This window comes from Electrophorus electricus, chromosome 16 (assembly GCF_041902795.1).
Source record: "Electrophorus electricus isolate QZ-2024a chromosome 16, ASM4190279v1, whole genome shotgun sequence".
NCBI classification, from domain to species: domain Eukaryota; kingdom Metazoa; phylum Chordata; class Actinopteri; order Gymnotiformes; family Gymnotidae; genus Electrophorus; species Electrophorus electricus.
The window spans coordinates 24,465,001-24,477,299 of record NC_137512.1 but is presented as its reverse complement, the minus strand read 5'-3'; the positions used below and the strand labels follow the sequence as shown (position 1 = coordinate 24,477,299).

Genomic DNA, 12,299 nt, shown 5'->3' with positions numbered 1-12,299 from the left:
TAACCCATTAACAGAAAAACAAAGCAGCATTTACAACCAAGCCTGGAACAAGTAGATATCAAAGATATGACAATTTTCAAAGTTATTAGTTTTTTTTGGATGAGCCTTAACAATGCAATGCAAAAATAAATAAATAAAACCATTAGCAATTTCTGGAGGGATCCAGAAAAAGGAAGTGTGAAGAGGAAGAAGAAGGAAATTACACAGTTGCTTAAGGTAACAGTACAACAAACTAGTTAGTTTTGCAAACTTCCACTCTTGGGGTTTCTCTACATCCCTCTTCACAATATCCCACCATCCCAAATAACAACACTAAATAATAGTCCCATCTCTCACTTCCCCATTCTCACTCACTTCTCACTTTTCTCTGCGAGTCAGCAGAAACTGCGCCTTAATTTCTGCTAGCGAGCACAAATCGATCTATTCTGACAACTTTGCTTCTATGTGGGGGGAGGAGTTGTGAATTAAAAGAGCATCAGCTGCTGTCCTGGATTTCCCATTGCGACGAGGTTGCATGGTGCACACGCGGATTTTCTTCCAAAGGCAAACATGAAGTCCAGATGGGTGATTGCTGTTTTTCTCACCTTTTTATGTCAGGTAAGAGAAGCTCACCTGTCCTGTACATTTCACACCCTTACAGGAACTTTTACATCTTTTAGAGCACAATCTCTGTGGCATAAAATGTAAAAAAAAAAAGAAAAGAAAAAAAGGTTCATGCAACATGCACAAAAATGGGGTAACAGTACAGGAGCAATACAACAAAGTAACAAAGTGTCTGGGTCTGTCCTGCAGTTTTAACTGGATAGTTTATGGTGTGATGATTTCAGTCTCCATGGAGTGTGAGCGGGAAAGGGTGTGTGTGTCAGCTAAAGAACTCAGAACGTCCTTTCCCCATGGAGAAGTTGAATGGCATCCAGACTTTGGCGTCTACATGCAACCTGAGCATCACCCCAGCAAAGGTACACTGCTTATTTTTTACAAGCTACTTTGAATATTTATAAAATAAAAATGGAATGACTTTACAGTAAGACTACCCTTATAAATGCTTTATGAATGGTTCAAAATTCATTTATTAATGGTTATTGTTTAGCACTTAAATACTCTTAAAATGATTACTTAGCAGTGTTAAAGCTCGAATCTTAAGGTCACGTCCATCCACACTGTTAAACTTCAGATCTTGAAGTCACGTCCATCCACACTGTTAAAGCTCAGATCTTGAGGTCACGTCCATCCACACAGTTAAAGTTCAGACCTTGAGGTCACGTCCATCCACACTGTTAAAGCTCAGATCTTGAGGTCACGTCCATCCACACAGTTAAAGTTCAGACCTTGAGGTCACGTCCATACACACTGTTAAAGCTCAGATCTTGAAGTCATGTCCATCCACACTGTTAAAGTTCAGATCTTGAGGTCACGTCCATCCACACTGTTAAAGCTCAGATCTTGAAGTCATGTCCATCCACACAGTTAAAGCTCAGATCTTGAGGTCATGTCCATCCACACTGTTAAAGCTCTTGCAGGTTACGTATCTTACTTTGTCTTCTCCATCAATCTAATGTCAGCTTCATTAGATATTTGGTAACAAGTTACTACCACATATCCACTAACAGTATAATTTTTAATACATTCAGCAGGTCAATGGGTAACTGTTGCACTTTATATTTATGTTACTATTGATATTAATGTATGTTAAGTGTTTACAATAACAATGATAAACTATCTCTCCAGCCCTCTCTCAAGGTTCAAAGTAGCTTTATTGGCATGACTGTTATAGAAACAATATTACCAAAGCATTACAGCAAGAAAAATGTATTAGATAAAAAAGGAATAACACTTGCAAAAAGCAACAATAATTACAAAATAGGTGCCAACTGTATTGAATAAAAATACTCATTTTAAATAAATGTTTTTGCAAAATTTAGAAAAAGATATTTCTTTCTCTCTCTCTCTCTGCCTCCCTCAGATGTTTCAGGTGGATGTCCTACAGCTGGGTCTTCAGCGGCGGATTGAGCAGTTGAAGGTGGACATGGCTGTGCTGGAGAGAGAGGATGACGGTGAGCTCTACGGCACTGTGACGCTGCGCATCATCGAACTCGAGCTGGCCGAGATCCTCGAGCTCACCAACAAACTCAACAGGACGGCCTGCGCGCACCAGCAGCTCAGTGAGAGCACAGCCAACCAGGTACGCCGTAGCGGCTACACGTGCACCGCCTCTACATGCTTGTGGTTGGATTTTTCCCCTTGAAAGGCTTGGGGTGGGGGGGGGTGGAGCAAGAGGACCCCATCTCCCAAGAAAAAAAACATTTTCTGACCGTTTTCCTTCCTATACAGTGTCAGTATTTAACTGCCCCCCCTGCCCCTCAAATGGAGCCCACCTCTCCGGAATTGCTTTTACACTTTCACCTGTGAGTTGTCCTGTAGAACAATTTTGCAAATTAAATGTGCAAAAGAGCTTTATCTATTTTAGTAGTATTGTTGTAATAATCATCATCATCATCATCATCATCATCATCATCATCATCATCGTTATTATGATGATAGGGTTATGTCTACCTCACTACACCTCCTGTAGCACTCCACCTACAGAAAAGCTATCACAGTGCTGAGCTTCACTGTGCAATAGTTGTATTATATATATATATATATATAGAGAGAGAGAGAGAGAGAGAGAGAGAGAGAGAGCGAGAGAGAAAGAGAGAGAGAGCGAGAGAGAGAGAGAGAGAGAGAGAGTCAGAACTGACCACACTTCCATGCTGTCCCTCACCTGTCCTCAAGCTGCGAGACATGTTGGACGGCATGCGGGAGCTGGAGGACTACGATCAGATGCAGGTGGTGACCCGCCAGCGGGACAACCAGCAAATGAGGCAAGAGCTGATCCAATGCGAGCAGCAGTTACGCGCCACTGCGCAGCCTCCGCTCACCCCCAAAACGGGTACGAGAGCCACTTCACCATTAAGATAATTAAATGCACTCCGCAGCTTTCCAACAAACGCAACTAGTTTGAAAATGCAATTTATGTTTAGCGCCTGTGTTTAATAATGTACCATCACAAATCAGCGGCAGTATGGAACCGTGGTTATAAGGTTTTTCTGTTTTAACTTTGTATATATTTCAATATTAAAGCATTCTTCTCTATTATGTAGGGCCCTGTCCCCTGGGGCAGCTGGTTGATGTGTCTGGGCCTAGAACCTACACTTTGACCCAGTACGGTACCTCCTACTCTTTCGGCGCCTGGGGTAAAGACCCCAACCCTGCACCTGGGAAGGAGAACACCCACTGGTTGGTGGTTCTCACCAGTAGCAACGCTTTCTCCAACTTTGTGCGCGAATACAGTACCCTGAGCACCATCGTGGTGGGTGTCGCACCCACGGACACCACCATCGCTTCATCCAACCCCACCACTAACACCATCCAGGGTATCAATGTCGTCATGTACGGCAACGCACTCTACTACGGCTGCTACAACACACCGGCTGTCTGCCGCTTCAACATGACAGCACGCACCATTTCCAACGTGGCCCTGCCCAAGAACACAGGCTTCAACAATAAGTTCCCCTTCGGCCACCTGGAGGGAACCTACGTCTACAGTGACTTGGACTTCGCCACGGACGAGTCTGGCGTCTGGGTTGTCTACACGTCGCCGGAGAACTTCGGCAACGTGATCATCAGTGAGGTGCTGGAGGGAAGCCCTCCGGCTCTGGGACGAACGTGGAACACCTCTCTCCACAAGCGCATGGTCACGAACACCTTCATCGCATGCGGGGTGCTCTACGCCACGCGTTTTGTCAACAAAGAGACAGAGCAGATCTTCTACTCGTTCGACACACAGAGCGGCGTGGAGCGCTACAACCTGAAGATCTTCTTTAAGAAGATGCTGACAAACATCCAGTCGCTCAATTATAACCCGCGCGACCGAATGCTGTACGCGTTCAGCGACGCCTACATCCTCTCGTATGGCACGGTTTTTCAGTGAAACCTCACGAGCTGACAATGAGTGAGTAAAGCTAAAGCTGGAGTAGGTCGTTTATTTTAGAAGCACTTTTTGAGTCCTTGACACGGCTCTGTGCAAACAGCGAGTGAGCTAGTAGCCCAAGAATGGTGGAGAAACTACAATACAAAATTCATGTTTGTCAGTGTGTCACTGATGGTCACAGAAATCTCCAGGTAGTTAGATAGCTAGGCACCAGTCGTGCAGTGCGCGCGACCCCTCCAGCTGTAGTCATGCAGCATGTGTTCGTGTTTGGGGGGTGTGCCTTTGGAAGTTTTCAGATTGGATTTTTTCAAAATCCAATTTATACTCGCTGGTTTCTACAAAGCGACCTACTCCAGTTCTGCTTTTAATCGCTTTTTTTTGCAGACAAGCTGCGATATATGTTCTTTTTAATGTCACGTCACTGAAACAACGGTTTTTCCCACAATCCTCTGAGCCTTTCCACCCCACCTCTGGTTCTAGTCTGGCCCTAGTTTGTCCACTCCACACATCATAACAGGAACTCTGACCTCACGTCATTACTTCACACTGTCTAGTGTGTGTGGCAGGTTTCCTGTAGGAGTGTGTATCTATCACTGCACTGTGGAAATAAACCCCACTAACAGGTATTTTGTGATGGCTGCTTTATCCGATTATGCACACACCTTAAAAAGAGTCAAGAAAACCAGATGCCTTATTTATCTAAGTTTTTTATTGTAGTTACATGTTCAGTACACATACTGTGATGGCTTCTATATATAGATTTACATTTTACATGAACACCAATTTAAAATCATGACAAAACAGGAAATCCTATCTCTGCAGACGCTTTCAAGCTGTAAGGGAAGGACCCCTAGAAAGTCTACCAAAACGCAAGAACTTATTGCTTAATACAAAATAATAATAATAATAATAATAATAATAATAATAATAATAATAATAAAAGAAGTAGTAGTAGGAGTAGTACTATCAATAAGTTTCATTAAATCCTCACAGGAATTAATACCATGGTGGTAAATTTAGAGCTATATCCATATTTTAAAAACAGGAAGTTAAGATGGGTGTTTGGAAAGGGAGTGTGAACCGGTAGTGCATACTTTCACATCACAAGGCTAGTGGTGGCAGAGAGCTTCTGTGTTGTGTTTTTTTGGTTTTTTTGGGGGGCGGGGGGTATTATTATCTTGAAAAACGGCAGGATGGATGGCAGGAGAGAGGAGGTGATGCTAAAGTTGAGAAAGACGAGACAGAGGGAGCACAGAGTTGTGGTGGTGGAGACAGGGCCACACAGAAACTCTACAGGGGACAGACAGAGCCACATTAACACTAAAGCAGGACAGAACTGCGTTAACACTACCACATGGGACTGGAACAGAGCCACATTAACACTCTAAAGCAGGGGACAGACAGAACTAAGTTAATACTCTACTGCAGGGGACTGGGACAGAGCCACACTGATCCTCTACAGCAGGGCTATATTCACACTCCGAGCACCCCACTGACCCAACACACTGGAGTGGGGAACAGCAGGACAGACGCAGGAGCCACTCAGATCCACTGAAGGGTATGGCCACCTGAGCCCGCATCTGTTGCCAGATCCAGCATCAGCTCTTTTTGGTTAATTTATCAGAACATCAGTGACAAACCCCGATCCCGGGTCAGCTGTGTGGCACACTCAGGGCTCAGGTTTGATACGGAGAACAGGATGGTCACCGGCATGCTTTTGATCATATACAGGCAGATGTGACACGGTAGACACACACAGAAATATTAACACACAACTCCAGGCTTGTGAGCTCATATCCTACTGCATACAAGAAAATGCAGGGCTAGTCCCAGATCAGTCTCACAGAGGGAGGATGCGAGGACGTTCACTCATCTCACCAGCCATCTTCATCCTTCCTTGGTTGTGGGGTTGTTGTTTTTTGGCCACTTACGTTTCTTGCTTCTAACAGGACACAGAAAAGCACCTTCCATGGAGCCTAACTTTCTCCCTCTCTCTCTCTTGCTCTCTCTCTCTCCTTATACCTCATGCTTGTTTCTGTTTGAACAGCGTTCACAAACAGTACCATCCCATGCCCAGTATTGCATCACATAAGTTGGCTCCACTGTTAAGGGTGTGTGTGTGTGGGGGGGGGGGGGGGGGGGGGAGCTGGGTGAAGGTCAGGGTGGAATAGCCCTTTGGGACGACCGCATGTGTCTGAGAGACCAGGCCACACGTTTTTAGAGGATGGGAGTTTCGGGGGCGGAGTTTGCCATACATTCCGAGCTTGGAGCTGCATGCTCCAGTAATCCCTGCCCCATACAGACACACCCACACAGGAAACACCGCTGCAGTATTAATTACATCACTCATCTCCTCCAAAAAGAGGAAACTGTGAGAAATTGACATTCAGCAAGAAGGAAGAGAGGTCATTTCGCAATGAGACAGGGGTGGGAGGGGGCGTGATGGTCACTCACACCTCTCTCATCCTAAATGTAAACTGACAGCAGCTCTAGCCAATCAGTTCACAGCTCAAGTGCTTAGGACCACCTATCAATGCAGCTCGCTGACTCATTGGCCTGTCTCATTGGTTAAGGCAGAGGGGAGGAGCCTGTGGAGGGTCTTGTGATGTGGTATTTTTGTGTAGCATGCTGGTGGTTAAAGTGGTCAGAAAACTCCATCCTCCACCAATAAGAACATTGGAAAATGTCAAGTAATCAAGTGTATGACCAATGCATAGGTGTGTGTGTGTGTGTGATTTTCTCACCTTTTTATGTCAGCACTATACTGTGTATATCTGTGATTCTTTCCTAAAACTCCATCTCCTTACAAATCCCAGTCCTCATATTGTTTGTTTGTTTGTTTGTGTGTGTGTATGTGTGTGTGTGTAAGATGTGTTCATGTGAGTGTGTGATGTTTGTTTGTGTGCACGTGCGTGCATGTGTGTGTGTGTGTGTGTGTGTGTGTGTGTGTAATGTGTGTGTGTGTGTGTGTGTGTGTGTGTGTGTGTGTGTGTGTGTGTGTGTGTGTGTGAGTGCAGCTTTGGTTATTCATCTTGTGGGGCTGGGTGCTGAAAGGAAAGCAAGCTTGAACTGATTCCAGTGACTCACCATACAACATGATCTAATGACCTCATGACCTATGACCTCCCAACCCATACACAGGTTCAGCCTCAGTTCAAGGTTCCGGTTTGGTTTGGTTTGGGTCGGAGTTTGATTGTCTAGAAGGAGACCACAATGAACTGATCCCAGGCAGAACCACTTCCATGAAAGGGGGTGTACATACTAGAAGATCGAGTAGGCACTGGTAAAGTGCACTCCACTGGTATAGTGCATTCCATAAGTAGACTGCAGCTAGTATAGTAAAGTAAAGTTTAGTGTTGCGTGCTATAACTAATATAATAAAGCTGGATTTTTGTAGTCAGTGCACCAGTAGTACACAATGCACTGCATATACTACAGTTAAATGATCCTGTACTGCCTGCCATTAGAGAATTGGACTTTCCAGGGTCAATCCTGCCTAGCAGGACCACTTCATTAACATGCAAATGAGCTGAGGCGATTGGCTGAGAGCCGATGTCTCTCTCTCTCTCTCGTTACAGTGATACAAACCATTTAAATTATGGTGAGGTAGGGGAGCTCTAATTACAGGACACTCCTGCCAAACATCTCTCTGAGTCTTCATTACTCTAACTACTGTTTTTATTCTCTCATCCTCCCGCTCTGTTTTGCTTCCCCTCTCCCGTTTTCATCCGCTGTCTGCCACCCGGTATGCCACTAGCCACTCCACAGAGACCGACATATGACAGGGGAGCAACAGCAGGGGCTGATGGGACAGGCAGAGACGACAGATGGGAGGGGACATACTAATGCAAAAAACACTGTCACTCCGAGCAGAAAACAAACAACGGAAAACTTCAGAAAGAGCAGAAATGCAGTTGAGAGAAACAGGAGGTGAGCAGTGAGGAGTCTAACAGTGCAGGACAGCTGCAGGACAGCTGCAGGACAGTGTGAGCGCAGCAGGTAGCCGAGCACACTAAGAAAAGCTGAGGAATAAAACTCTGCTTGCTTTCAACTCCTGCATGTGTGTGTGTGTGTGTGTGTGTGAGTGATTCTGCATGCACGCACGCGTGCGTGTGTGTGTGTCTGTGTGTGTGTGTTTCTGAGCGTGCACGTTTGTGTGTGTGCATCTGTGTGTTTCTGCACGCACGTGCATGTGTGTGAGTGAGTGTTTCTGCGTGGACACGTGTGTGTGTGTGTGTGTGTGTGTGTGTGTGTGTGTGTGCGTGTGTGCGCACACGGGTCGGAGCTCAGCACGACACCTCCATGGTCTGGCCGAGCTGGCCCACTCCTTCGCTGCTCTCGGAGTCCGTGCAGACTTGGCTCCGTGCACCATCCCCAGAGCCGCCGCTGGCGAGAGAGGCCGTCCGAGACCGCGCCAACCGGGTCATACTAGCCGACGGCACTGAGAGGGAGAGAGAGTGTGATGAAGAGAGGAAGAGAGAAAGACAGGAAAAGAGAAGAAAGAAAAAGGACAGAGAGAGAGAGAGAGAGAGAGAGGAAGAAAGAGGAAAGCAGAGAGTGAGGCAAGGGAGCGAGGAAGGAGAACACAGAGGACGTCTGGATGCTGCGGAATGCAGAGTCGGGTCGGCATGGCATGCTCATTTTTCATGACAGCAGCAAATCGACCCGAAACCGGTCCCGTTTCTGGGGTCTGACTCTGGCGTTCTGGGTTTTGGGGCATCAGCACCAGCCTCATGCTAGCCTGTAAAGCTCCCAGGAGTCTCAGCACCCAGGAGTCTCAGCTCCTCCTCGCCGGGAGTAATAAGAGCAGCGTGCACGGGAGAATGTGAATCCAAGCTCAGCAGCTGCCGGTCTCATTCCCCGCAAACGACCACGCTTCCTCAGATCCCAGTTATTTCACATCGCACAGTGGTGCAAAGGAAAACCGCAATCACTGGACCTGCAGAGCTGCACTGGTCTAACGGGGGCACTGGCCTTCGTTTCGTCTTCCTCTTTGGAAGTAAGAGCATGTCCGAATACCACCCGAGCAGCTCGGCCTGCGGACACCAAGAGCCTTTCTCCGTTTGGCCAAAGCTGCCATCATTTGCCATGCAAGAGAGGATGATGGGACATTCAATGGTTGGAGGCCACAAAAGAACAGCACGTTTTTCCTTGACTGGGAAAACGGTCAGTGAAAAAAAAACCACACTCTAAACCAATGGAAAATGGAAAAACACTATGAACCAACGGAACATTTCAAAACGGGGCCAAAGATAAGAAGGATGCGAGACCCGAGAGAGTAAAGAGGGAGGAGCGTTCAGTCAGCTTCAGATGGATGAGGCGGAGGAGGGCAGAGACAAAGAGGAAACAGAAAATACCTGGTCCACCACTCATCCTTCGATCCGTTATATACGCAACTGAGAGAGGACAGGAAACACGCGCACGCAGACGCACGCGCAGACGCAGGCAGACACACACATACACACAAAGGGAAGGTTACAACAAACGGCACACACACACGGGTGTCTACAAACTGACAAGAACACACGTGTGTGCACCAGCATACACACATGCACAAAACACAAACGCAGAACTAATATGGCTGGCCTGAGTTTGGACACACAGAAGGAGGAGTCTTGCTGAGGACATTTAACACAGTTAGGAACAGCCTTCTGAACCAACTGGAATGATTTAGTAACAGCATTCTAATTAGTGTCATTGCAAGACTGATGAGTACTTACAACGCTCATTAACTGATGCACTGATAAACATTAATATTCATTAAAACTAATATTAATTAAGACTAATATTAATTGCTAATACTTACTGTAACCCATACCCTGCAGGAAGTACTTGAAAGCCTCTGTGAATTTTCCAGGCTATTGGGGGGGGGGGGAATCACAAAATTGAATAATAACTACTTCTACCCATCTTCTGTTTCTTTGAATTGTCAATCTAAGACATATTTTCAAGAATAAAATGCTACTTACAATTGAACAATAGATATAACCTATAATACCATAGCTATTGTTGTATTAAAGTCATTTAAGTCCAGAGTGGAGCAGCTGATTATAGCATAATGGGTTAAATTAATCCACTGTAAGACCAATCAAAATGTGGAGAGCCTGATCCTAGATCAGTGAAATGCGGTAGTGTTCTGACCTGGGTGATCTGTGGTAGGCCACCTGAGTCAGCCATCTGGAAAAAGGAAAAAAAAAAAAAAAACATTCAGTGTTTTAAACTTCAGGAGTCATAGCCAGTCAGGAACCATTACCAGTCAGGTGGCATAACCTATCAGGAGTCATAGCCAGTCAGGAATCATTACCAGTCAGGTGGCATAGCCTATCAGGAGTCATAGTCATTTTGTAGTCATAGTCATTCAGGAGTCATAGCCTATCAGGAGTCATAGTCATTTTGTAATCATAGTCATTCAGGAGTCATGGTCTATCAGGAGTCATAGTCATTTTGTAATCATAGTCATTCAGGAGTCATAGCCTATCAGGAGTCATAGTCATTTTGTAATCATAGTCATTCAGGAGTCATAGCCTATCAGGAGTCATAGCTATTCAGCAGGTATAGTCTATCAGGAGTCATAGTCATTAAGGCTAGATTAAAAGTCTTTGTACATATTATCTATTTATTTCCATCATGTCCACTATATTTATTGCTGAGCTGTTATTAGTGCTGTGTTGTACAGAGTTTGGTGATGTTTCTCTCACCTTGAGGAAAGTGGTTTTGGTTGGGTCCAGCTTGGAGTTACACTCCACCTGAGAGACAGGAAGAAGGAAACAGGATGTGAAGCAACTTGGTCATTTTTTCTCAGTCCAGAAACGAAGTCAACACAAATGATTTACATAATCATTAATGAGACATGTATGACTGTACGATGAGAAAGAGAGCGATGAACAGGCATGCTGAAGAGTTTAGTTAACACTAAGAAGGTATGAAATCAGGAGTACACTCATCTCCAGTGTACAGAGTAAGTGTTAACTGTGGTGTCTGAATATCTGTTGGGCTCAAATGATTTGTGATAAAGCAGCTAGAGACAGGAAAGAAGTGTGAGTGAACAGAGAGCGAGGGAGAGAGAGAGAGCAGTATTATGAAATTCCAGTGTAGAAAACAGGAATGGAATGTTTGTGTGTATATGTGATTGAGTGTGTTTGTATATGTGTTCCAGTACTGCAGTGATGAGTCATTCCAGCCGTGTTTGTATAGTTGCGTGTCCTCCCGCGGCTCATGCTGGGACCACACTATACCCATTACTGCACCGCCCTCTCCCTTTCCTGAATAACAATGTCTACCAAATTAAGAAATGAATTATATGAGTGTCACTGCTGTGTTGGAAACGTTCTCCTGCCTAGACATCCACTCAGCTGTGATGACTGCCAGGCTCCAGGGACAATCAAGCAAGCCTTACAGGAGGTGTTTCTCACCATCATAAAGACATTTTATATCAAAGACTTATGCTTTTTTTCCTAAAACAAGTTTAATGGTGAAAAAATTTATTTCAAATCAATTGCCACTTTTTATTAACTGTGCACTCAACAAGTATGTTTTAATGTTGAATGTTAATCTTACAGGTAAGAAGTTCTCAAGTGCCCCCATTATTATTCTAAAATAAAGAAAGCATATTTATCCCAGACATACCAGACATTTATATGGCACCATGTGAAGCACAGTTCTACCACAGACATATTTAATGATATTTAATAACCTACCTCTCAGTGAGTGTAGGTAGGTTTCTGATTAAGTGGTCAGTGAGTGTGTACTTCACACTCACGCTAGAGCAGGTTTTCTATTGCCTCGTGCATTTGCCCTGAGACTGCTCACTGTGTGCTCCTCTCCTCTCGCTCACACTAAGAACGGCTCACTGTGTGCTCCTCTCTTCTCACTCACACTAAGAACGGCTCACTGTGTGTTCCTCTCCTCTCGCTCACACTAAGAACGGCTCACTGTGTGCTCCTCTCCTCTCGCTCACACTAAGAACGGCTCACTGTGTGCTCCTTTCCTCTCGCTCACACTAAGAACGGCTCACTGTGTGCTCCTCTCATCTCACTCTCATGTTCTCTGTGCCCCACCATGTGTACCAGTACCACCAACCCTCTGCACCAACTTCTCAGTTTACACTCAAGTCTGAACCAAACTATCTCTCCCTCTCTCTCTCTCTCTCTCTCTCCCTCTCTCTCTCCCTCTCTCCCTCTCTCCCTCTCTCCCTCTCTCTGTCTCTCTGCCCCCGTCTATACAGACATTGTATCTGGGGCGCATGAGGTAACACAGCAGCCTGTGTCTCAGGGGAGCGGAGAGGGAGGGACATCTGAGGGATGTGTCTGACCTGCTTTTCGGAATC

At 45.4% G+C, this 12,299-nt stretch overlaps 2 protein-coding genes across 6 annotated transcripts in view; one reads left to right on the top strand and one right to left on the bottom strand.

The window, feature by feature from the left end:
* Positions 1 to 458: 458 nt before the first annotated feature.
* LOC113589532 (olfactomedin-4-like) lies at positions 459 to 4,599 on the top strand. Its single transcript, XM_027029236.3, has 5 exons — positions 459 to 597; positions 828 to 959; positions 1,964 to 2,182; positions 2,776 to 2,932; positions 3,144 to 4,599. The coding sequence occupies exons 1-5, from the start codon at positions 550 to 552 to the stop codon at positions 3,971 to 3,973; spliced, it is 1,386 nt and encodes a 461-aa protein (XP_026885037.3). The 5' UTR covers positions 459 to 549; the 3' UTR covers positions 3,974 to 4,599.
* Positions 4,600 to 4,662: 63 nt separating this feature from the next.
* ndrg4 (NDRG family member 4) overlaps positions 4,663 to 12,299 on the bottom strand; it is a 32,357-nt gene continuing 24,720 nt past the window's right edge. For all 5 annotated transcript variants that reach the window (XM_035532105.2, XM_081698566.1, XM_081698564.1 and 2 more), the window contains 4 exons: positions 10,672 to 10,719; positions 10,115 to 10,150; positions 9,780 to 9,831; positions 4,663 to 8,414 (listed from right to left, as the gene is read on the bottom strand). In XM_035532105.2, coding sequence (XP_035387998.1) covers positions 8,260 to 8,414; positions 9,780 to 9,831; positions 10,115 to 10,150; positions 10,672 to 10,719 — 291 coding nt within the window. In that variant the 3' untranslated portion in view covers positions 4,663 to 8,259. The remainder of the gene's footprint in view (positions 8,415 to 9,779; positions 9,832 to 10,114; positions 10,151 to 10,671; positions 10,720 to 12,299) is intronic.